Source organism: Rhinocladiella mackenziei (assembly GCF_000835555.1).
Source record: "Rhinocladiella mackenziei CBS 650.93 unplaced genomic scaffold supercont1.3, whole genome shotgun sequence".
Classification (NCBI taxonomy): domain Eukaryota; kingdom Fungi; phylum Ascomycota; class Eurotiomycetes; order Chaetothyriales; family Herpotrichiellaceae; genus Rhinocladiella; species Rhinocladiella mackenziei.
This window is the reverse complement of record NW_013550602.1, coordinates 2,025,152-2,049,449: the sequence shown is the minus strand read 5'-3', so window position 1 is coordinate 2,049,449 and position 24,298 is coordinate 2,025,152. Positions and strand designations below refer to the sequence as shown.

General features: G+C 51.0%; 9 protein-coding genes across 9 annotated transcripts; 6 read left to right on the top strand and 3 right to left on the bottom strand.

Annotated features, from left to right (window-relative positions):
* Positions 1 to 141: 141 nt before the first annotated feature.
* Z518_04266 (uncharacterized protein) lies at positions 142 to 1,804 on the top strand (the record flags this gene model as incomplete). Its single annotated transcript, XM_013417973.1, has 3 exons — positions 142 to 738; positions 789 to 1,668; positions 1,737 to 1,804. The coding sequence occupies 3 exons, from the start codon at positions 142 to 144 to the stop codon at positions 1,802 to 1,804; spliced, it is 1,545 nt and encodes a 514-aa protein (XP_013273427.1).
* An 868-nt stretch (positions 1,805 to 2,672) lies between these two features.
* Z518_04265 (uncharacterized protein) lies at positions 2,673 to 5,174 on the bottom strand (the record flags this gene model as incomplete). The annotated part of the gene is made up of 2 exons (XM_013417972.1): positions 2,673 to 5,000; positions 5,124 to 5,174. 2 exons carry the CDS (start codon positions 5,172 to 5,174, stop codon positions 2,673 to 2,675), a joined length of 2,379 nt encoding a protein of 792 aa, XP_013273426.1.
* Positions 5,175 to 7,892: 2,718 nt separating this feature from the next.
* Z518_04264 (uncharacterized protein) lies at positions 7,893 to 8,519 on the top strand (the record flags this gene model as incomplete). The annotated part of the gene is made up of 2 exons (XM_013417971.1): positions 7,893 to 8,154; positions 8,230 to 8,519. The coding sequence occupies 2 exons, from the start codon at positions 7,893 to 7,895 to the stop codon at positions 8,517 to 8,519; spliced, it is 552 nt and encodes a 183-aa protein (XP_013273425.1).
* Positions 8,520 to 9,076: 557 nt separating this feature from the next.
* On the top strand, positions 9,077 to 9,430 carry Z518_04263 (uncharacterized protein; the record flags this gene model as incomplete). The annotated part of the gene is made up of 2 exons (XM_013417970.1): positions 9,077 to 9,152; positions 9,204 to 9,430. 2 exons carry the CDS (start codon positions 9,077 to 9,079, stop codon positions 9,428 to 9,430), a joined length of 303 nt encoding a protein of 100 aa, XP_013273424.1.
* A 232-nt stretch (positions 9,431 to 9,662) lies between these two features.
* On the top strand, positions 9,663 to 11,579 carry Z518_04262 (uncharacterized protein; the record flags this gene model as incomplete). Its single annotated transcript, XM_013417969.1, has 2 exons — positions 9,663 to 10,107; positions 10,162 to 11,579. The coding sequence occupies 2 exons, from the start codon at positions 9,663 to 9,665 to the stop codon at positions 11,577 to 11,579; spliced, it is 1,863 nt and encodes a 620-aa protein (XP_013273423.1).
* Positions 11,580 to 12,519: 940 nt separating this feature from the next.
* On the bottom strand, positions 12,520 to 13,653 carry Z518_04261 (uncharacterized protein; the record flags this gene model as incomplete). Its single annotated transcript, XM_013417968.1, has 1 exon — positions 12,520 to 13,653. One exon carries the CDS (start codon positions 13,651 to 13,653, stop codon positions 12,520 to 12,522), a length of 1,134 nt encoding a protein of 377 aa, XP_013273422.1.
* Positions 13,654 to 14,473: 820 nt separating this feature from the next.
* Positions 14,474 to 16,213, top strand: Z518_04260 (uncharacterized protein; the record flags this gene model as incomplete). The annotated part of the gene is made up of 1 exon (XM_013417967.1): positions 14,474 to 16,213. The coding sequence occupies one exon, from the start codon at positions 14,474 to 14,476 to the stop codon at positions 16,211 to 16,213; it is 1,740 nt and encodes a 579-aa protein (XP_013273421.1).
* An 841-nt stretch (positions 16,214 to 17,054) lies between these two features.
* On the bottom strand, positions 17,055 to 18,977 carry Z518_04259 (uncharacterized protein; the record flags this gene model as incomplete). The annotated part of the gene is made up of 1 exon (XM_013417966.1): positions 17,055 to 18,977. The coding sequence occupies one exon, from the start codon at positions 18,975 to 18,977 to the stop codon at positions 17,055 to 17,057; it is 1,923 nt and encodes a 640-aa protein (XP_013273420.1).
* An 815-nt stretch (positions 18,978 to 19,792) lies between these two features.
* Z518_04258 (uncharacterized protein) lies at positions 19,793 to 21,889 on the top strand (the record flags this gene model as incomplete). Its single annotated transcript, XM_013417965.1, has 3 exons — positions 19,793 to 20,978; positions 21,085 to 21,552; positions 21,606 to 21,889. The coding sequence occupies 3 exons, from the start codon at positions 19,793 to 19,795 to the stop codon at positions 21,887 to 21,889; spliced, it is 1,938 nt and encodes a 645-aa protein (XP_013273419.1).
* Between the last annotated feature and the right edge of the window lie 2,409 nt (positions 21,890 to 24,298).

Genomic DNA, 24,298 nt, shown 5'->3' with positions numbered 1-24,298 from the left:
TTCATTGATCAACAATCTCTGGTCGTTGTATTCAGCCTTTTTCCCTGCACCTGTATTCTACCGTCGACTCGCTCACCTAATAGTCGTTAATCTCATCGGCGCAGATCCCCCTCCCCTTCCCACCACCCTCACGCGACCACGATGAAGATCGGACGTCGACGCGCACAAATCTTTCTCTTCCTTCTCGCCTCCATTATTTCCTCCGAGGCCTCATTGGCCGCCCTTCCACGAGAATTGTCACCGGCCAAAAATTTCCAGAACGCTCGTTCCTTGGGAGAAGTGGTTGCGGTGTCAGGAGGGAGTGCAAAGTCCAATCCGGTGGGCACCGAGCATGCTCCCGTCGATGGAAAAGATGGAATGCCACATGATGGGCCATTTGTCGAGACCAATGCTGAGCGAACGAGGAAAAAGACCCAAGGGCCGGGGTCTGACGATGACCTTGTTATCGAAGATCCGGATGTGAAGACAAACTACAAGGACCAATATTCCGATGCCGATCTACCACAGTCCAACGACGCGGTAATGGACGACCGCGTCAGATCCAGTCCGGCCGAAGGTACGAGGGGTGTCGAAGGCGGCATCTCGGAGAAGTCCAAAGATGGAAAATTCACGGATAAGAAACCCGACCCTCCCAAGGATGCGAGGCCATTACCACACAGTGAAGTTGAAAACATTAAAGACGCGGATGGTCCTGACCTAAAGACGGTGCTGGACGAGGAGTCCAAGAAGATCCTCGCGGTATGTGGGATAAGACGCGGCCGTGTTGACATATGCTAATTCTATCCCAGGCTCCTACCGACCTCCCAGAGAAGCCTCATGATATTCCTCACCCGGAGAACCCTTCATCACCAAAGGACAGCATGTTTTCAGCGGAGAGTGTTGAGAGGACATCCAACTCAAAGGAACCTGAAAGTGCCGTCATTCAGCCCCTCCACTCCCTCGTCCTCTCCTTCACCATGATCATCTTCTCCGAGATTGGCGACAAGACCTTCCTCGTTGCCGCTCTCATGGCCATGCGCCATCCGAGACTGGTGGTGTTCACAGCCGCATTCTCCGCCCTCATCACCATGACTGTACTATCGGCCATCCTGGGCCATGCCGTCCCCACCTTGATCCCCAAGGCTCTGACCAACTTTGCTGCGGCATGCTTGTTTCTGGTCTTTGGAGTGAAAATGTTGGTCGAAGCGCGAGGCATGAGTCCAGATGAAGGCGTCAGTGAAGAGATAAAAGAAGTCGAAATGGAGCTGGAAGAGAAAGAACATGAACAACGGAGAAAGTCCCGCCGGCGCTCCTCCATATCGCCTTACGTTCTGGAATCGGGCCGCGCCGGAATCGGAAGGAAACATACCAACAGTCGTCTCCCATTTCCACCAGAAAGTCCTCCCAGTTCACGCGAGGTTTCTCCGACTCGACAGTCGACGCTGAAAAATGTGCTTTCCGGCATCAACAATTTGTGCTCATTACTCCTCAGCCCGGCCTGGGTCCAGACGTTCGTCATGACTTTCTTGGGTGAATGGGGTGATAGGTCACAGATTGCCACCATTGCTATGGCCGCGGGTCAAGATTACTGGTGGGTCACGGCCGGTGCTTTGGGTGGACACGCCATTTGTACTGCCGCGGCGGTTTTAGGTGGGAAAGCGATTGCGGGCAGAGTCAGTTTGAAAACAGGTCGGTTTCTTTTCCGTTGTCGAACAAAAGTACAGCAAATTCGGATCATACTGACCTTTTCCACACAGTCACCATGGGCGGTGCGATTGCATTCTTGGTGTTTGGGGTAATTTACTTGCTCGAGGCTGTGTATTGATGTTCGAATCACCTCTTTTTTTTTCCTTCCATCCATCTCTTTTCCTGATCATCTTCTTTTGAGGGAGAGGCAAAACGATAGATGTATTTGACGCGACGGAGTTATGTGTGCGTTCAATTCCTGGATCGGTGATTTACAGACGGATTTCGCTTCTCCATTGGCCGTCTTGTTTGGCTTTTTTAGAAGTCATTGTGTGAGTAGATGATCTTCGGTCACAACGGACACATCGGCCGAAAAAGTTCGAGAATACGGACAAAACGATCCTTCGCGGGTTTATGGGATCAGGTAACAAAAATGGGAAATTGGAAGGAATCGGTGCATATACAGGTCCACACTTACCAAAACTCTTAATACTTTGGACCAACTCGGTTCTATGTTGGCGTGGGTATTTTTGAAAGGGACGTGAATAAAAGGTTGGAAGCTGGCTTTTCGGACATGAAGATGCTGATCAATTCTGTGACTATCCAGTATTCGGTGTCTAGCATCTCCATACGCCAAGCAATTGATCCGGATGTTGCAGACGCTCGACTCCAACAAATCTCAGGGCACATAGACCGTGCTGTTTTCCCCAGAGCATATCCTGTATCAGAATCAAAAATTGATCCCACCAAATCGATTCGAAACTTTTGGTAACCTGGCCCTGACACCACGTCATTCTGCGGCTATGATGATTGATCCTAATTCCCCATCCTCATCCCACCAATGCCTGTCCAGACACGATACCAAAGACACCGTTGCCACCGAGGAGCCGATGATCAAATCAAAATTCTGGGGTGATATTCAAAAAAGAACGGCTCTGGCATTCAAAGCCGAGGGCCAGATTCGAATCCCGATATCGATAACGCCATGGTCGAGCTCAGGCGGACATTCAACCTCTCTGTTTTGGCTGACTGAGCATATTCAAGCGACTGAGGCTCAAAGCTCCCCTGCCCTTGCGTTCCTTCGCGTTATTCTTCGCCATCGCTCGCGTTGAACTTGGTCTGGCCTTCTTGGTCTCGCTCATCAACTTCTGTGCGACCGGTTTGGTGTCAGAATCCTCACCCGTCTCGACTCTGACACGCTTGCCGCCTCGCTTCTCGCCTTCACCTTGACCATCGACCTGAGGGCTCTCTTGCCAACCGCCAGGAAGAGCAGGCAGGACTGATATCCCACGATTCTCCTTTGCGTCATCATCATTACCTCGCGGATCATCTGAGATCGCTGACTCGCGACGTCGCTTCTTGCCTGGCAGTCCATGCGGAACAGTATTGACTTTCGTGTCTTCAAATGGTTGAATGAGGTTAGACACGTCGGAACTCCGGACCCGGCGGATCGTAGGAGACGGTCGAACGAACTTGGCGTTGCTGGGAGATCTCATGACATTGTTAGTGTGGAAGGTGGGATTGGTCTTGTTGACGATGGTGTTGACAGAGGCCAGCGTTGACGGCGGGTTGGGCCGGGAAGGGTGATGCAAAGTGGTGAAGATGGATTTGAATTCCTGGGATTCGCGGCGATTGTGGTCTTTGGCGTTCTCGGCAAACGAGCTTTCAACCCTGGGAGGCGCAGGGCTCGAGGAAACATCTGGTAGTGTCGGGTATTCAATTTCACTTCCAGCACCATCCCAGTTCTCACCAGCGTCATCATCTTGGAGGATATATGCAGCTGGTTCGTAGGGAACAACCGGTGCAGGTGCTCTCCTAGGTGTTAGTGGTGGCAACTTGGCCGGGCTGGGACTTCCGGCGGCCAATCTAACTGCGTATCGGGACTTCACACTTGGAGTGAAATCAACCTTCTTGGCCGATCCATTGGCTGATGTCGCCGTGTTAGGCCGCTTGGGAGTTCCCGGTCTGCCCTTGATGGATGAAGCCATCTCAGCCTTCCGACCAGAACGTAGGACCGATTTCTGACCCGACGGTTTTGAGAGTCTCGCTACAACACCTTGGGCGTGGGCGACAGACGCAAGCTCAGTAGTAGATTTAGATCGCTGCAGTACGGCCGAATCGGTGGCATGGGGGGAGATTTTATCTTTTGGCAATGGCGGAAGGGGTCTGTCAGCTCGAGAGGATTCATTATATGACATCTTTGACAGAGCTTGAGTGGTCGCCTCACCATGGGCAGTAGAGGGTCTGGGATTCGGTATTGTCGACACCGTCCCCAGCGTCTGGACAGAAGTGGGCCGCCTTAACGCAGGAGCTTTATTGGGCGAGACAAAGGGGATTTGACTTGCCGCAGCTCTAGCCAATGAAGCCTTCGTCGGCGACCAGAGACTGCTCAGTGCCGGCTTTGGCAACACGGTAGACTTGACTTGATCTGATGGTCGACTAGCAGAGACATCGTGAAACTCTGAATGTCGTGCTCGCTTGGCCGGGGTCATGTTTTCGATTCGTTCTGATCGTGCAGGAATCGACTTGAACGGACTGACAGATGTTGCACGACCGAGGAAAGCTGGTGGCAGACGACCCGGTGTACCCTTGCCAGCGGTTCGAGGCCGATCAACTTCATTAAGGCCAGCTTTGGATCCGCTTCTCTTGAGTGATTGAGCCGTTGATTGAGCAAAACTAGACTTGGCTCTGTAGGCAGATGGATGATTGGCGATTGAGTCCATTTTCTTGAACTGAGCCATATGGATGTCGCTGAATCTACCAGCCTTCCCTTTTGGCTTGGCAATCTTTCTGTCAGTCACAGTGACCCCGTTGAAGGTGGCCTCAGCTTCATCATCCCTCTGTTGCTGAGCTTCTCTTTCTGCATGCATTTGTGCTTTGATCCTTGCCGCCTCTTCACGGACACTATCCATCAACTTTTGTGCCTCGCTGCTAAGTTGAGAATTCGAGCCAAATTTGAATCCAAAATTTGTAGATGATAAGTTCGCCGGTGTATTTAAACGAGCCTTTGATGGTGTGTTCTGCGCACTTGCAAGAGAATGAAAGGGGTGTGGAGGAATGTCGCCGAATCCAAGCTTCAGGCCTGAGTCTGGAGCTTTAGTAGTGGTCCGATGGATGAATTTAGGATGCATTTCCCCACGGTCTGCTCGAGGTTCTGTCTGAGGCGTCTTGAGACTAGAGAGTCTCGAGAGTTGGAACTGAATGGTGGGGGAGGATGCTAGGGTAGCAGGAACATTGTCGATGGACTGCGGCTCGCTGACCTCTAGACTTTCATCTCGTTCTATGAGGGATTCGAGCTGCACGGTGGCCGAAGGAGTTTTTCGAGGAGAGGAACGCTATGAAGACGATTAGCTCCAAGCAGGAACAAAGGTCGATCGGTAGATTTGTAACGAAATCAATGAGCTTGTCATCGAGCAACGACGCAGAGGATGCTTGCGTAAGTGACTGGCGAACATTACCTGTTGAGCAGCCTTACTCAGTCGTGCAGAGCGACGACGAGGTGTAGCCATGTTGAGGGGGCATTCGAGATCTGAGGAAATATGCACGGGACAGCGAGAGCGCGTGTGGGATGGGATGGAGATGTTGATCAAACTGACACGTTGTCACACCCGCAGGTCTGCCACGTGGATTTCCCGACGAAGGGGACGATAACATAACAATTGAGCTACGCGAGGAGGTTGATATACAGAGCGAGCCAATGTCCTAATTGATAGAGGTATGACTGAAGACGGAGCTGACTATATCGTATTACCCTAGGAACCGGGGGTGTTAATATATACAGCCCAGATGCTTTGGTCCGCTCTGGATGCTCTGCGCGACCTGTCTCAGATCACGCAGAGCATCACGTGATGGCCCTGCAGCTCGCGCCTTGCACCCCGTCTCATCACGTGGGCTGACTTTCTTTCCTTGTCCGCGTGGCCGCATAAAAGGTGGGAGAGAAGAGATCGACTCGGCTGACAGCCACGTCGATGTCTACGATGGTGAGTCCGTAGATGCACACGCCGAACGCCTATCTTTTGCGTATATATAGAGCGATGGCCAGAAAGCTTTTGTCCTCCATTTTTGGGTTACCCATAGATAGACCTGCCTAGTATTTGGTTACCTCTCCATATATGCAAGAACAGTATCCTCGATACCCCCGTCAGAGCCCCTAAACCTCTTCACATCAAGTAATGCGGTGTACATTTTGGCCGCCCATGCGCTTGATACTATACATACTCTTGAAAGCACTTTCACAGGCATATTTTCAGACCTCAACTTCCAACAGAAATCTCCCAAGCACTCTTAAAGGCACTCGCAGGGATTCTTTGCAGGCACAGAGACACTCCTCATAGGGGCCCCTTCAAGCTCGATTCGAAATTTTCAATTCTTTAAAACTGTGCAACAGGATATTCCGCTGGACGGACCTTTCAGATTTCTGGAAACTCCGCAAGGGCCGTGCTCTCATCTCTGGATCGTACGATCGAATCGAATCATCGCAAGTAAGGCTAAACATTGTTGGAGGCATTGCAGTCGGCGATGGTGGAGATACGTTCGAAACCTGCCCAAGGCGCCACTATAGGTACGGTGCAGCGAGCCGAATGTGCAAGGATAGGCACTATCCAAAATCAAAGCCCAAGAGCGCAAATACAGTATCACGCGTGAGAACCCTATGGTGAAGAATGTCAAGACGGCTGAAAGAGCTCAGATGCTCGCATTTGTGCATGCACTGGGTTTGGCTCACTGGACGTTGCCCGAAAACCGTCCAGCTATAAAAAGTCACGATTTTCTTTGACTCGCCGACGGTCGTTCGAACCATCAATTATCACATCAAGTACACTTCCAATAGTCTTCAAGACGTGACAAGCATTAATGACCGCTCAATCATCAAGAGAGTCGTCGCGAGCGTCCGCAAGCTATAACGCCGTAGCCTCGAAGTCGCCATAGTTATCTCCAGTGGAAAGGACAAAGCAGGGGAAATGGCAAGGACAATAGCAAGGCAAAGGGGCCGCAATGCTCGTGGAAGCTGTCGCCGGCTGCGGCTAGCGCATAATAATTCGATCGAAGAGCAGGAGGAAGCTGGAGGAGATCAAGCAACTTTCGAGCTCGTTATTCGAGCGAAGGAATCCCGCGAGAACATAGGGCATAAACAACCCACAATGTGCAATGAATGATGCGACTCTTATTACTCCATTGTGCTACAAGCTTCAATTACACCCTCGTTACCCAAACCAAAGCTGGAGCTAGAGACTCAGCAATACACAGACGACCAGATGCAATGAGAGCAAAATCGAACAATCATGTCACTTGTCGCCCGATCGTCCTCTGGTTTCCCCTCTCCAACTCCGACAGCATGTCCGTTCTTACCCTCCAAATCTTTGCATTTTCCATCTGGGACTTAGTATGAGTCGAACATTGAAGAAGGCGGACATGTGACTCACGGGAAGCCAGCTCGACAGGATGAGGGGGAGTAAAGACTACGTCGGCACGCCGTTCGGGGATTGGACAACATGTCAGGAGCTGCTGAAGCCTCGCACGAGGTGCGATCGATGTCGAACTCGGGCAATCTGCGAAAACTCCCTTTACTTTTGTCGGTCGTCATTGAATGAGTGCGGTTGAGAGAAACGGCAAAGCAGAAAGAACCCGACCATCCAATCCCCTTCGAATGCCGGTTGTTAGGGACTTGAACCCTTGCACAATAAAGACGAGCCCTATTACGGCGCCTGCTACTTGCCATTGCCTTTGAGGTACACTCGCTAGGACGCAGGATGGTCACACCTTGTCGTATCTTGTGTCCAATACCATCATGCAGGCTGTCGAATCATTGGAGGTAATGGTCACGCGTTGTTGAGAAGGAACAACAGTTATGATCAGAACGGCGGTTTTGAAATGGTAGTCCCATCCTGAAAGGAGTGGAAACAACAAGATCGGTGTTCAAGGATGAGACAAGATTCTGGCTCACAATGCTCCCTATGCTTTGCAAAATCACAACCATAAACTCTCCTGTCCAGTATTGGCAGGTGGCTGAAAAGCCGCCGACGACACACACTTCAATTTTAAATAGCTCATACCTTCCTCCACGCCGATCGCACGAATCATCGCGGCTCGAAGTTGGTCAAAGACATGAGCTCTATCGTATTCCACAGTCGATCCTCTCCTGGATGTTCGATATTCCTCGAACTATGTTGAAGATGTCCTGGCCGTCTTGTTCAAGCTTCCTCAGCATTACTCCTGCCGTCATCGTCACAATGGCAGGTGTTGGTAGTAGAGACTCTTCACGTGGCCACTTTCGAGCCACGCAATCTGGCGCATTTGCTACGACGTTTGTCAGTGTGACCAACACTGTCTTTGCCAATGCTAGACACGTGGCGTTCTTTGGTTTCGTTTGGAACGTGAAGAATCCAAGTGTCTTTCCTAAAGCCTTAATCGCTCTGCAAATCACCAACACTGGTATGTATTTCGTTGTCACAATGGTTGTGTACGTCTCTGATGGAGACCAACCTGCTCTGGGTGGGTTCGGCTAGTTAGGTTGTTGGAAAAGTAGCTTGGGTACTGACCATTACATTTATGTGCGGTTATCCACAGGAACACAACATATGTCAAAGAGAACATTTCCTGCTGTGGGCAGCTGGCTAGCCACATTGTGGGTGATTACATGGATCATTGCCGAATCGATCCCAAACTTCGACGACTTGCCAGCTTTGATTTCCGGTTTGTTTGCCTCGTGTTTCAACCCCGACATTTCGGGCATTTTCTGGCTCTTCCTCAACCAGGGGTCAGATGCAAAGAATTGGAGAAGGATCTGCTTGACTATTGCCAACCTGTTGTTGTTTGCCATGGACGCTGGACCTTGTGGCATGGGTCTTTTATGCTAGTGGATATTCCATCAGCAATGAGCCAAGTGGGAGTAGTTGGACATGTAAGAGTAATGCTGGGTGAGCGATGGTTTTGTTATCTTTTCTAGGCATTGTGCTCTTCGGGGATACGTCAATTTGACATCTTTAATAGTCTTGCCATTATCATGATATCTATATCCGCTTACCAGGGGTTTGAAGCTCATGGTCATAAGCAAGGGAAGAAAAAAAGGATCGCTCATGTCGTTCAATTTTGCGTGTAGATCTTGAAGCGAAAAAAGGTACCGGCACAATCGCAGCAGTGACTCTTCCGAGCCATCCCCGAGGACCAGATCTCCCGCCTGCACTGACTCTCACCGCATCGTGATGAAGTCCACTGTAACATTTAGCTCTCGTGGTTGACCAGCCAAAGTTATGTGCAAGAGAAGAAGGTAAGCATTGACCTATCATTTGCGCGACGACTTCGTGGATGAATCGACCTCCGGGGACATAAGGAGACCAGTAGGGCGCGCGGAAGGCTCCAAGCAACAGCTACAGGGGGAGACATGGACCTTCAGTGGACAGAACCTCGCCAGCCCATGTCCATGGGGGATGCCTATGCCCACGCCAGTACGCGACAGTGTGGTGGTGAAAGTGGCGCCGCGCAAGGGCAGGGTAATCAGAGACCCTCCAAAAAAAAAAAAAAAAAAACTAAAAAAATTCTAGATATTTCGACAAGCGATGTTAAGCCTCTTCGACAGCCCGTTCCAGCAGCACCAGCAGAATCGTTGGCAGTTACCGTACTCATCCAACCTGAACGAAGACAAATTCTTAAATCACGGCACATCCTCCAGACCAACCTCCCTGCACGGCCAGCAAAACTGAAGAGCCCAACACGTTCCACGTGGTACGGGCTCCCTCTCCCGCTATTCGGCGAACAGTCACAAGCTTAGATCGGGACAGGCGGCTCCAACTCCAGTTCCTCTGACGGAGGAATACCTTCGGAGCCTCCTGCGTTCATTTGAGGCTGACAGTGACAGCAGAAGGAGAAAGGCTGCTGCCGCAGAGACGGCTCTGGCCCTTGGATTTGGCTTTGGCTCCCATCACCCAGGTTCAGGCTTTGGGCTTTGGCAAGTGCCCTAGCCCCACTCACCACTTGCAGCGACTGGTGCAATTCCTACATCCATGCGGAAGTCAAAATCGCCCAAGAAACACGACAAGGATAAGGAAAAGAAGAAGTTGAAACACGATCCCGACACCCACCCTCTAAACCTCCCTCCCGAACAGCTTCGCCAACTCCAGGCTCAAATGGCCCGACAAGAGGCTGAGGCTAGCAGACAGTCCATGTCCATGGACAGAGACACTCCCGAGACACACAATGAGTTTGTCATCCCGAATGGAACATCGCCACCGGCCACCCCCTCGAGAGACGCTCCAGGTGGGTTTCCAGAACAACAAACCCGAGATGATACCACAAACGGCGCCGACGGCCACGATGAACGAAACCCTGTCCCTCCTCCACACCGAGTGCCCCCGGCGCCCAAAGCAGATCCGGAGGCGTGCAAAGCCGCCGGTAACAAATTCTTCAAGACCAAGGATTATGAGAGAGCGATTGTGGAATACACAAAAGGTTTGTATCAAGAGACACGGCGCAGGTGCAACTGAGGCTGACAATTCTTTTCAGCTGTCGATGCAGAACCTTCAAATCCGACGTACTTGTCGAATAGAGCCGCTGCGTACATTTCCGCCAATCAATATTCACAAGCCCTCAGTGATTCATTACAGGCCAGCAGATTAGACCCCAATAATGACAAAATTCTACATCGTCTCGCACGGATTTACACCTCTCTGGGCCGGCCGCAAGATGCCTTGGATACATATGCGAAAATCCCTAATGCCTCGGCGACAGACACGGCAGCGGCTCGAAAAGCCCTGCAGTCGATAGAAATGGCAGAGAAACAGATCAATTCAGAAGATGGAAATGGCAATATGGCGCTCTGGAGCATCGAACAGGCCAAGTCCACATTGGGATCAGGGACACCCACACCCCGACAATGGCAGATACTGCGGGCAAAAGCCCACCTGAAACTGGGATCTACAAATGCATTGGGAGAGGTCCAGGGAATCGCTCAGAACTTAATGCGTGAGAATCCAATGGACGCCGAAGCCATCGTCCTGGCGGGTCGAGCATTCTACCTGAAAGACGAGAAACCACGGCAAGGGAAGAGCGACTACGAACGCGCCGAAGATTATTTCCGACAAGCACTTGCGCTGGACCCCGATAATGCCGACGCACGAAATTCCCTGCGCACGATGAAGAAACTAGACCGAGCAAGGACGGCTGCCAACGATATGTTTAAGCGAGGCAAATATTCAGACGCCGTGAACGCCTATGCGGAAGCTCTCACCATTGACCCAACCAATAAAGTCACAAATGCCAAACTTCTAGGGAACCGTGCCATGTCCCGTATCAAGGTCAAACAGTATGATGAAGCCAAGGCCGACTGCGACCACGCGCTGAAACTTGATCCGACATACATCAAAGCCCGCAAGACCCGCGCCAAAGCTACAGGGGAGGCCGGCGATTGGGAGCAGGCCGTCAAAGACTGGAAAGCCATGGTGGAGGACAATCCGTCCGACTCGGAATTGAACAAAGAGTTGCGCAACGCAGAGCTGGAGCTCAAGAAGTCCAAGCGAAAAGATTACTACAAGATCTTGGGCGTGGACAAAGATGCCGGGGATAAGGAAATTGAGCGTGCGTACAAACGCAAAGCGGCTCTTCTTCACCCGGACAAGACCCAAGGCGATAAGGCCAAGGAAGAGGAGTTCAAGGACTGTCTAGAGGCCAAAGAAACGTTGCTCGATCCCCAGAAGCGACAGATGTATGATTCGGGGGCAGATCTCGCCGAGCCAGGTATTAGCATGGGAGGTTTCCCGGGTGGAATGGGCGGCTTTGGCGGCATGGGTGGTGGTGGAGGAGTTCAGATTGATCCGGAGATGTTGTTCAACATGATGAACGGTATGGGTGGTGCTGGGAGCGGGCACGGTGGGTTCAGATTCAGCACCGCAGGTGGGCGAGGTGGTTTCTCGCCGTTTGGTTGACCTCGTCTCTTGAACTCCTGGTTAAGGACAGGGATCGGCGGTGTTTTGCCCTCCCACTTCCAGAGTCGGGTGGGTGTGGTCTCTGCTCACCGTTTGAAAGAAACGAAGAACACCATCTAACAATTGTGTGAGAATGAGGAAAGATTGGGCTGAACCTAACATGGCAGAGGTGTGGGAGATGGGGCGAGGTACAGACAGAGTGTGACACGACTGTCGACGATCGCATCTGGACCATGGTGTACAGCATACTTTCGTCCAATTGGACTGAGTACACCAAAGTCGACAGCATTGACCAACGATCCTTGACAAGGAAGCACGCTGGAAGAGCCTGAGATCTGCTGACCATTCCAACATCACCCAAAAATTCCTAATCTGAATCCACCACCTCCTGGCTCAGCTGGTCCTTGTCTAATTATCCCCTGTTCACCGTGGCATCTTATTTTGCTTGATATCATTGTGGCAGTGGTGGTGCATTTGCATTGGGCGGTGTTTATGTCGCTGGCACTGCTTCGAAAGGTACCTAGGTCCTGGTGAACTATATACCTGAGCACCTCAGAGCCCCGTCTGTAGTGCACCTTTTCAAATAGAGAGATAGGCAGGTAGCATTGAATAATGGCATGGCACGGTCTGGGATAGAACTCCATCTACCATAATACATGACTATTCAGTGCTCATTTTCTTTTCCACTTCAGCAGACCAGTTGCTTAGAGGAAAGGTGTGACGTGGGAACGCAAAGAGAAGAGGCGTAGAATGGAAGTCAAGAAAGGTAAAGACAGGTTTCGATCCGCGAGAGGTACAGGCACAGGTACAGGTTATTTATACATTGGGTGATCGAACTCAGTGGTCGTTACATTGGACCCGCATATGGGAGGGCATGTTCAGCGCTACATCAGTGTCGGGGTAGTTTGTTAGATTGAAATTCAATCGCTAGGTCGCTTCATCAATCATCGTCGCCGTCATCATCATCATTTCGTGCGGTCCGTCTTCCACGACCTCTCGTGGCCTGTGATTGTTTCCTCGAAGGTCCCGGCTGCCCGTCTGCAAGTTCGTCCTCCGAGCCCTCGGCCTCGCCATCTTGGTGAGCTTGTACCTTGTCTCCGCTAATTCTGATACCCAGGCTCCGTGACAGCTTCGCGTTCAATTCATCCTCCTCAATCTTGACAATTCTTCCCCCTCCGCTGTTTCCTTCTTCACCGTCTCCGTCATTTCCACCTCGATCATTAGTCAAGGCTACAGCTCCATACCCATACACACTCCGAACCAGGCCCGTGACTCCTCGGACCCCCACTTCGACTTTCCCACGTGGTCCAGGCACCCACTCAATGACTTCTTCCCCACTGCTCGTGTCCCGTCGCTTCTCAATGTAGCCTTCACGCATCATGCGTTGGAGCAGTTTGTCGAGGCTGCCCAACGGTGTGTATGTGTCGGCATTAACACGCTTAAGATATCGGTCGAGCTTCTGCTCGGGGAGGGAATTATTGTTGAGGTAGATCAAGGACAATATGAATGTGTAGAGGGCCGTATATGATGCCTCCAGTTCCACATTGGGTGCTTTTGGGGGCTGAGCTATCAGCGGGTTGTTTTTTAATTCGGGTGGTAATATTGAAAGTAGAATCCAGCTCTTGGACGAGGTATTGCTGCCGGCTTTTGTCTGGGTGGCCTGGGTCCGACGCTCCCTTATGGTAGTTTTCTCCTTGGAAGGCAGTTCAACCAATTGCATGCCAAATGTGTCTTTCAGTACTCGTTGCGCCCCTTCAAAAACAGTCCTGAACCTCACACCAAAGCCATTGTTCTCTTTGAAGATTTTCGTAGAGATGTCACTTCGGCGAAGAGGAGTGCGAGAGTATTCGGTAGAAAGGGCAAGCCGGACTAGCTTTTTGGTCAGAATGTTCTCTCGAGTTTGGCCATCGGAGTGGGAGGGAGAGGAGGCTGATGGGGCATGAGATGAGGAAGAGGAGGTGGTGGACGATGAACGTCGTCGGCGACGTAGAGGTTGGGGTGGCTGTCCGCCGGACTCTGATTCAGAGTCTTCACGGGATATGGCATCAGAACGACGTTTCTTGATCGGTGGCATGGTGGGCCGTGGAGGGAATGAGAGGCTGTGATCAAAGTCCAATGCGTTTGATCTGTGACAAAGTACTTCGGTCGGTCACGCGTCGGGGAATTGAGAACGCGTCTGGCCAGTCAGCAACGAAAGGCTAATTAAATCTCGGCGCTGGGGAAGTCCTACTGAGCAGCTTCACGTTCTGGATGTTCAGTCCATTTGGGAGTCATATCGAGTCAGAGCTCCCGTGATTTGTGTCTGCTGAGCCAATAAGACACATCTGAAGGATTCCGGAGAAGGGCCGCCATGGGATTCTTTGATGGATTCTGTCATCAGGCAGCTGGGTGGTGAAGCCGGCGCCAGTCCATGTCCGGTGGTACAGCCTCATTAAGCCTGGGCAGTCCGCCAATCATGTCGCCGTACCACTTGTATGTTTGCTGCCTACCGGCTGGGGAAGCTACAAACATTCTGCATGACTCAAAGCCTTGCCAGAATCTATCTGTGTGCTTTTCTATGTCGACCATTGCGAACCATTATAAGGCGTCAATTGTCCAGATATCCACCTCTGTAGGCCGCCCGCATCAAAGGACCAATACTACCTGTATGGCCTCAGCCTGATTTAAGTCCACAATATCCCCATCTTCTTGCAACACTGCCACTTATGGCTTGTTCACTCATCACTCGGATCTTTCACCGTCGACGTCCATCTACCCAGCTTCGCGCTACCAGTCCCTCCGTCCTCGGCTTCCGCTCTCCACATCACATTAACTCCCTGCCAGACAATAATACGAGACCGACAACAGAAAGAAACTCAAATGATCTAAGCAACAACCTTCTTCTCACGAATGCTATGGCCGGTCAAGGCTCGGCTTCACTCGTAGTCCGCAACATCCCCTTCGATTCCGTCACTTCGGTTGGAGACTATGGGCGGGCGTTTTCCGGCGCAGAAGGATTCATCGGGCCTAGAGTCGGTCGAACATTTGCCAGCCATGAAGGTCAACTTTATCAGGACTACGTTTTTGATTTCACCACCGCTGCGGATGCCTCTAGGGCCCTTCACCTCCATCCTACCGTTACCATCCAAAACCGATCCTACGCCGTCCAGGCCAATAACGGCGAGTTTGGCGACCTTCAATTCTCCCATTCAGAACCTCGAATTACTCGTCCTCCTCCGGTCATTTCTCCACCTCAGAAGCGGGCAAAGCCAGACGTGCCACCTAAGAAGCTTCAATGCCAAATTTGCTTCATTGAGCTGGACGCCAACTATTCCACGCCCTGTCGGCGATGCAAATCGCCACGGTGTCTTGACTGCTTGAAGAAAGAATTCGAGATTGCCCTCAGAAATATTGACCGCATGCCCGTCATGTGTTGCTTTACGATCATGCACTACCAAGTTGCACGGGGTGTGCTACGCGAGGCCGAGATCGAAGAATATAAAATGAAATTCGACGAGTTTAACACCATCGATCCTCTTTACTGTCCGGTACCAACCTGCTCCACCTTTATTCCTCCTCGGACATTCAAATCTGGCGACGTACAGGTTCCTTGCCGTGTTTGCAATACGGTCATCTGCACAAAGTGCAAACAGCCTGCCGTCGGTGAACACATCTGTGCCAAGGACGAGCCTCGACAGTTCATTCTCGAAACTTTTCACTATAAGACTTGTCCTAAGTGTGGAACTGGAGTGATGAAAATGTTTGGATGTCCTCACGTCAGATGTCAATGTGGCGCTCATTGGTGTTGGGATTGTCAACGGCCCATAAATGCGTGCTACCAGAAGCCATGTCGTACCGCAAGGGATGACGGTCAAACTTCGGGGAGAGAAGAAGTGGATTCTGATTCTGACGAAGAGCTGGACGACTCGGCCCAGAGGCTATCTGCGGCCACAGAAACAGCTGAAGCGGTGGTAGTCGAGGAAAGACCGGCAGTGGAGAACAACACCGCGCCAGCTGATATTGTTACTCTGCCAGCACCAATATCCAATACTGAAGTCGCTGAGCAGCCTGTCCAGCCCGAGGCCCAAAGCATAATTCCTTCCACCGAAGCAGACGATCCTCGGCCACCCATCGAAGGCAACGAAACAACTCAATCAACTACCTCAGAGGCTCCGGCAACAGAGACCACGGAACCGGAACCTGGTCCCACCCAACCCGAGAATTTGGATGATCCTGATGATTTCGATTGGGAAGGTCAGTCGCTGGATTTTGGAGATGAGCCAGTTGACGAAGCGTGGGACTCGTGGGGCTGCAGACATGTCTTTCGTGATTTTGAAAGGCAATATATCCCAGAGCGTTGGCTTATCGGGGTCAATGTCGTAAAGGATCAAGATCTCGAAGTGGAGTGTATGGCTTGCTTTAAGAAGGTCATGGTATGGGAGACTAAGACTGAAGAGGAAAGTAAGGAGAAAGGAAACGTTGCTGGTCCTTCTACAGCTCCGGTAATGGTTTCTGGCACATCACGGAAGGAGAACGCCACCAAGGCGACGTGCTCGTTCGAATGCCGCCTCTGTGGAATCGTTTATTGTGGAACATGCAAGAAGGCTGCAACCAAGAGGATTCGGAGAGAACGGTTGGCTCCTGATGTTGAGTGATTTGCGAGAGCTTTGCGAGCACGGTACAATATTACCAGATAAATGCACTATTTTTATTTGAGCGAGAATCTAATAATGAATGAGTTTAGCGAGAAGCAACGGACTTTCGGCGCGAAGGACCCGCGTGTGTAGGTCAAATGCTTAAGGACAGGACATAGACTGAAGAATCCATATTTGTGGTGTGGTAAAGAATTGACTGTTGAGAATTTTGAACTTCATTCCTCAATTCATACGGCAATCTTTAGGAATCCGGATATACCTATGCACGTCCGAGTACCTAGCGCACCATGCTATGCGATCATACCAGGATCATACAGCTCGATGGGAGCTCCTCTCTTGAAATCATGAGCAAAGTTGCGATAGGAAGGATCATATGTCTCACAAAGAAAGATTAAGGATAATCACCCCATCGTATTCCAGAATCCTTATGGCCGCGGACGGAAGCGGAAAGGAAAGGGAAACGGCTTTTTGGAGGAAGTTGAACACCTATTCTCCTACGAGGAGAGGATTGTGATAACATGAATACATGGCCCAAATCCTAGGACCCATCGAATTCCCCATATAATCAGGGTTTTTTGGACTTGTCATACACATTAACTGCGTTTTCCTCGATGGATTCATATCCTTCATATGCCCGCGACTATGTCACACACCTCGCTGAATTTTCTTAGGCAACGCCTGAAACCCTCTGGCCCTTTCTCTCCCCACTGGGTTGGAATGGAGAGGAGTGGAAATGGAATATTGAATACAGTAAAACAGAACATCAAGGTGAAGGAAAGAAAAGCAAAAACTCCCGTTTCATTACCTCACGTCATTATGGAGAATTAATTCTCATCCCAGGTCAGGCACCCGGCACCTGGGGCACGACAAAGTCGCCAAAGGCACCGCACACCGTTGGCTCATCGACATCCTGCTCGGCCTGGATCAGGTTCTCCATCCATACATCATTGTTGAAAGGTACCTCGTACTCCAATTGGGGCATTGGCTCGGTCGAGATTTTCGGCATCATACCCGGACCCGTACTGTCGACGCATACATTGGGTTTCATGAGGACTTCGCGTGCAAACTTGGCAACTTGTCCTTTGGCGATACTTGCGCGAGGCCATATCTCACCAAAAGACGCCAGGGCCGAAATGCCTAGTTGTAATCGTTCTTTTATTGCTGTTGCTTGGTCCGGGCGGTCAACAATCGCATATGCAGGCAGATGCACCGTTGCCGCCGTCGTGATCCCGCACATCAACACGGGTGTGCAGTTTGCGACGTGTCGTCGGACGGAAGCCAAATCGGTGATGGCGTTCGCTGCCCTGAGCGCCTTGGCGGTGTGTGATGCGTAGGTGAGAGCGGGGAGCCCTGCGGCTTCCGCCCTCGTACACGTTGTGCGATAGTGGTTTCTAATGAATGTCAATGTGGATCGTGGTCGGTGCAGACCGATGGCCGCCCAGTTGATAACCAGGTGTGCAACGAGCAGACATTCATCCACGGTTCCGTCATGACGCATTATCTCGCGCTTGTCAAGAGGGAGGGAAAGCAGAAAATTGGAAATGCTTGTGTCGATGGCTTCGACTTGTGGATCTGTCACGGCGAACGTGTCCGGACCCAAGGCCAGGACGGAACCGAGAATGTACGCTGCTTCAACGCCGTATGCGAAGGACGAGTAGTTGAAGGTATCTTCGGAAAACGTCCGGTTGCGGAGGTCTGCCACGCTGCGAGGAAAGGGTGAAGCACGCAGTTCGTCGTAGTCCTCATCGTGGCCGGGAAGAGCAACGTCGGTAAACGTCGAGTAGAGTCTGTATGGCTGTGACTGTCCGCCGATGACAGTTACCAGGCCTTCTACAATCATCAACGTCCACCAGGTCCGTCGCCATGATTCTTGCAGAGTGGCATCGCCTTGACCATACTGAAGGGCATAGCTGTTTCGATTCAGGCCAATTCGGATTGCGAGTTCGATGGCTTTGTCAAGGGCTATAGCCCCCTCTTCTTGATCGAACCGGGCGTAGCGGACCATGGCGAAAAGCAGCTGTCCTTGTACTTTGTAGCCATCGTCAGGCACCTCGTCTGAGAAGATGACATTGGCGGCCTTCTCGAGAGCGGCGTGGTTGGCCTGGGGAAGATAATGGCTCGCGAGATACCGGATAACGACTCGTAGATGGGTCGGTAAGGAAGCGGGATTTTGAAGGTACATCTTTCGAGGTACAACAAATGGGTGGGCATGGTAGAAATGCCTATAAAAGAGTTCTATCAAGTCGGTAGACTCGATGTCCGTCTTGCTCACCACGGCCGAATCGAGTTCTCGAGCGATCGACATGGTGGAATCACTGCGATTGCTAGGACTATGCATTTCCTTCTGGCTCTGTGCTGGCTGGCTGTCTTCAACGAGCGGCACACTTACGAAGGTTGGAAAGAGTTCCTCGTATGTGAGGGCGCGGATTTTAGACGGGTCAGCCTCGTCGAGACTCTGGTCTCCAGTGTGACCCCGGGGGGATTGCGATTCGTTGAAAATGGCATCATTTTTCGATGGCCTCTCACGTTTCTCATCGGTGGTGGTAGACTGGGGCTTGCGGAACTCTCTGTAGCCTCTTCGGGATTCAATCCAAAAACATTCCCCGTTTCTATCTGCGCATCTGCTGCATAGTGGCTTCTGTCCGTCGCACTTGAGATGGCTTTTCCGACACGGGATACACGCAAGTAAGCTTGGCGGCTTTGATCGGCCTTTAGGAGGCGCGGTGGTGCTAGTGGTGGAGTTGTTTGAAACAGCTGTCGACATCGTGAGGTGAGCCTCGCTTGCTCAGCGAGCGACAATATCTGATGTTGATGGGGTTAGCAACCCGGGTTCGAGTGGAATGAGCCCAGATAAAAAGCACGATGGGTATGAGGTATAATACGACTTTGGGCGTGCACTAGCAGTGTCTGGCTTTTGAAAGGGCCCTTCTCGCCCCCTCAAAGCCGTCCCTGCGCGGCGAGGCTTCGAGGCTCCAGTTTATTCCGAGATTTTCCAGTGGTCCAGAGCTGACTCAGGATTCATGGCTCGATACGGCAGGTAAGGCGACCTCGGGATATGGATAACCTGACGGCTCGTTTAGTTTGCGATATTTAGCAATGAGATTTGGGTGGAGAGACAAGGATCCAGGCCCCTTCGGCGATCTGGATGTGACCCGGAGCCCGATAAAAAAGATTTTGGTCTGACGAGTGAAATCCACGCCGATTTCTGCTCAGCTCACTGTCAGACCACATACACCACGTCAATGACTAATCTGAGCGATCCAGAGAGCCCTCGGCGCTGTTAGTGGATTTCCGGGGGACTGGTGTAGACAAGTCCTAGCTTCCCTCGAAATGGCTTTTTCTTTAGGTGGACCGACCAAAGGCCAATTGCTCCCTTTGTTACTTGTGCACCGAGACTTCGTCCGCCAACATGTGTAATAACACGGGGACCTTTTCGTTCGGTAGACGCCGTGGAGAGAGATATAAGTTTTTCTGGGACTCTTCCAATGTTCGACATTCGCCATTCACGATCGAATTGGCCCTTGTTCCTATACATTCGTACTCCCCCTCTCATCTTGAATCTCGATAGGACATATGGATATGACGTCGAACCAAGAGCTCAGCCAATCCTCGGAAGGTTCCAACCACATGGTGGACGTGACGAAAGATGTGGAGAAGGGAGAAGAACTGAAACACCATTTGACAAACAGTTCCGTCAGCCGGTTTTCCTGGTCGGATGTGGGAGTCATCGTGAAGGATCGGAAGACGAAAAAACCTTTGCAAATTCTCAGTTCCAATTATGGATACGTCGAGGCGGGAAATGTGCTCGCTCTCATGGGGCCCAGCGGAAGCGGTAAAACTACACTTCTGAACGTGCTTGCTCACCGTACATCATCGATGAAAGGCGAGATTCAGGGGAGGATCATGTTGAATGGGCAAGTCACCAACGAGAACACCATCCGACAAGTATCTACCTATGTTGAGCAGGAGGACGCCATGATTGGTATCTTGACACTCCGCGAGACAATTGACTTTGCCGCGAGGCTCGCACTTACGGGAAAGATGTCGAGAAAAGAAAGAATTGCACGGGTAGATGAACTCGTCGAGTCATTTGGTCTTCAGCGACAGGCGGACACCATCATCGGAACTCCCCTTCGAAAAGGTCTTAGCGGTGGTCAAAAGCGCAGACTCAGTATCGCCAGTCAACTTGTCGCCTCTCCACGCGTACTCTTTCTCGATGAACCAACAAGCGGACTTGATTCGGCTGCCAGCTTCGAAGTGATGAGGTACATCCGGCAAGTTGCCAAGGAAAATCATTTGATCGTCATTGCCTCCATCCATCAACCCTCGACAACGACTTTCCAACTCTTCGACCAATTGATGCTGTTGTCTGAGGGGAAAACCTGTTATTTCGGAGCCATCTCGGACACTCCAAGATACTTCGATCGTATCGACAGACCGATTCTCTTACACATCAACCCGGCAGAGTTTCTCCTCGATTTGGTCAATGGCGACTTTAGCCAAAATGCAGCCGTTGCAGAAGGTCAACTGCGCTATGTTCAAGACTCGTGGTCTTCCTCGGATGAACGCCAGGCTCTTGGGGCCTCAATTGCTTCCCAGTCGGGATCGGATAACGCATTTCGGGTCGGCAACGGTCGCATGTCGCACAAGAACGCCCTAGCTGTCTCTTGGGTGCTCCTCCACCGGAACTACATCAAATCATACCGTGATTTCATTGCTTACGGAACTCGTGTCGTCATGTACTTTGGACTGGCCATTATGATGGGTACGTATACTCTCGTGAATGTCAGACAAAATAGAGGGGGGCGGGCCCGTCTGACTGCATCTTTTCTTTACCCAGCAATAACTAACCAATCGGGGGCTATCCGCAGGCACTGTTTGGCTCCGCTTATCCTACAATCAAAATTCTATCCAACCATTCACCAATGCGATTTTCTTTGGCGGGGCATTTATGTCTTTCATGGCCGTAGCCTATGTTCCTTCGATTGTTGAGGATCTACACACGTTCCGCAAAGAGCGTGCCAATGGACTCTATGGGCCCTTTCCGTTTACCGTGGCCAATACGCTTATCAGTATTCCTTGGCTATTCATCATCTCACTAATGTTCTCCATCGTCACATATTGGCTGGGTCATTTCAACCCTACAGCAGGTGGATTCTGGATGTGGGTTTTATGGCTGTTCTTAGATCTTCTGGCAGCTGAGGGCCTTGTCGTGCTGGTGTCATCCATTGCTCCCATCTTTGTTGTCGCTTTAGCGATCACTGCATTTGCCAATGGATTGTGGATGTGCGTCAATGGTTTCCTTGTGCCCATGGGAATTCTTAATCCATTCTGGAAATGTAAGTGGATCCTCCTCCAACTCGCCTTGAACAAAATGTTAACCACCACGCAGATGTTTTCCACTACATCAATTACCAGGCCTACGTCTTCCAGGGAATGATGATCAACCAATTCCGGAGCACCACTTACAATTGTGCTAAGCTGGCGACTGGATACCAATGCATGTACGCTAGTGATCTTGAATCCGAAGGCAAGATCCGTGGAACCGCTGTCCTCGAGGCTTACAAGTATCCTTGGTCTGATGACAAGATCGGTGAGTGGATAGGGATTCTGTTTGCCATTATCGTTGCCTATCGACTGCTTGGATACACAGTTTTGGTATTCAAAAGGCACTGAGTGCCAGCGAAAGAGCAAAGCGCGAAAACTTGTTTTGCCTCCTTGGGTCGGGTTTGACATAGATGAACGGATTTTCTTCCTCCCCGATGTTAGATTTTATGTGTTGACATTTCGACCGTAATAAGCAAAATTCGGAACCAATGCTTTCAATTGGGCAGCGAAGAGTCATGGTAGGGTTTGGGTATTTTCCAGGGCGGCTACAGTGGTTCTGTCAGCTTTGATATGTTCTGAAGGGTATTGCAATACGCGATTTCAATATTTTCTCGAGGGTCGATTCGACGATGAGATCTGGGCACGACAATGATCAAACGATGCGATTCTTACAAGCTACGGGGCTTCATTTGTCGAGATGCTTCGCTGTCGACGTTGCAGACCGCGGAGAATGAAGCTATCGGCGAGAGGAGGACGGCTTAGGCGTTGTTATGAAGAGCTTGTGAACTCTATTTACATGCGATCGGAAACTTGACTGTCCATCATGCGGCGAATCAAACAAGAGTGCCTTCAAGAAAGATCCTCATTCGGAACATTTACCGGATGATTGACCCTGTCACGGTGCGTTCTCGTGCAATGTCGAGGAATGCAAAGGCACTTCAAACCAAGGAACAATCAATACACTTTTGGCGACATAGGGGGCTTTTCTCACTTATTGTGGTGACCAACAGGCTGGCAGGCTTTTCCAGCCCATTTCCGATTTCTCTCATTCACGTGTCGTATCACAATCAATTGTTTCCGCTCAAAACAAAGGGGGCGCCATCCCGGTCGCCTGTTCCACCTACACATATACTTGTGACGGTTCCAGCTGGACATACTGCTTGGGCTACTCTTATACGGTCTTCCCACGTCTCCTTACATTGATCGTCGCGCCTTGATCCGCGTTGACGGCGGTGAGAGTAAATTTCGATGTGCCTGGCGCTCCGACGGTAGTCGATGGATCGCCACCACGGAACTGAATTGAACCCGTGATGTCGCCACAAATTGACAGAATACAACATTGATGTCATGCCTGTTGAGGGGAGACGCTGAGGTCGTCACATGTTGATTCTGTTACGGCGTCTGGGTTGACCGGAAGTATTAGCTGGTCTCGAGGCTGAATCTGGCTAGCGACGTCCGAGATTGTAGATCACTGTATAGGAATTAGCTGAGACCACAGAGGTGGGAAGTTTTTGGCCGCCTCCAGGCGGCCCTCCCCTTTCGGGTATGGTCGCAGGCCTGGGCGCGCCGCCGCTTTTGACATCTGTAAGAACCATCTTGGGAGAGCGACCACCCACAGCAACCCCCGTACAGCAGCGACTTTAATTAAGCTCTATTTGGCATAGTAGATGGAAAGGTACAACCAATGATGTAAAGGTACCTGACAACCCGCAGAGTTTTCCCAGCACCTGCGGGATCTGAAACCGAATGAGGCTTTCAACTATGCGAGTCCACGGATCGCTTGGCGGACTAAACATAGACTGCCATCTGGAGAGATCCTACCTCCTGTCTTGTACAGTGCTCTATCAGCCTCAAGTCTTCTTATGATGCTCTACCTACCTCTACACCTAATTCAATATGACGTCCCTTCGCAAGGCCTGCCACAACTGCACCGCCTCTAAACGGAAATGTGTTGTCCAATTGCCAAAATGCACCCGCTGTGCTCAGAAGGGCCTTGAGTGCATATACCTCTGAACGCACCGATTGGACGGCATATGGAATTTCCTAAATTATTGTTTAACCCATCAAGTTGTGATTCCCCTGGGTACTGTATCATAAAGACCCTCAAATTCCGCGCTTCCCACGTCGATCCAGCGATTTGTAGACGCGGACATCAAGAGGCTTTAGAAGTTATTCGCTTCGGTTATCAGTCAGTCCCAGAACTTGTCAGGGCGGGAAAGCCTGCAGTGTTCATACATCCAAAGTTACAACTGCATACCAATTACGACCACTTTGCCGCCTTTGGAGAGACGGGGAAAGGTGGTGTGAGCTATGGAAGCTTGAAGCGCCTAATTCAAATCGATGTCAAGACAGTGCCTGTCGAAGAAGCCCTCACAGCCCTTCAAGCTCTTCTCGTTTACCTTGCGACGTTCTTCTCTGACCAAGCCGAACCGACAAGTGCAGAGAAATTTCTCAAGGTTGTATCTGAATGGACTCAAACTTTGTTGGCATCTGTCCAGACCAGGATGCCTCGAAATCAGTCTCTTTGGAGAAAGCGTTCGGCGGACCATTATCATGTCATATGCACTCTTTTTGGCTCTGTCCAGCTTCAAGCATGTTTGCTCCGATTGGTTATTCGTGGAGTCCCTTCCATTTGACAGGCGCGCGGGCCTGTGGATGGCGGAGTCGCCACAGGTTTGGATTGCCGCAGCCCGAGCTAGAACGAGTGGTGAGGTGGGGGAGCGGCTCAACTCCCTCCACGAATTCAAGAACTTCAAC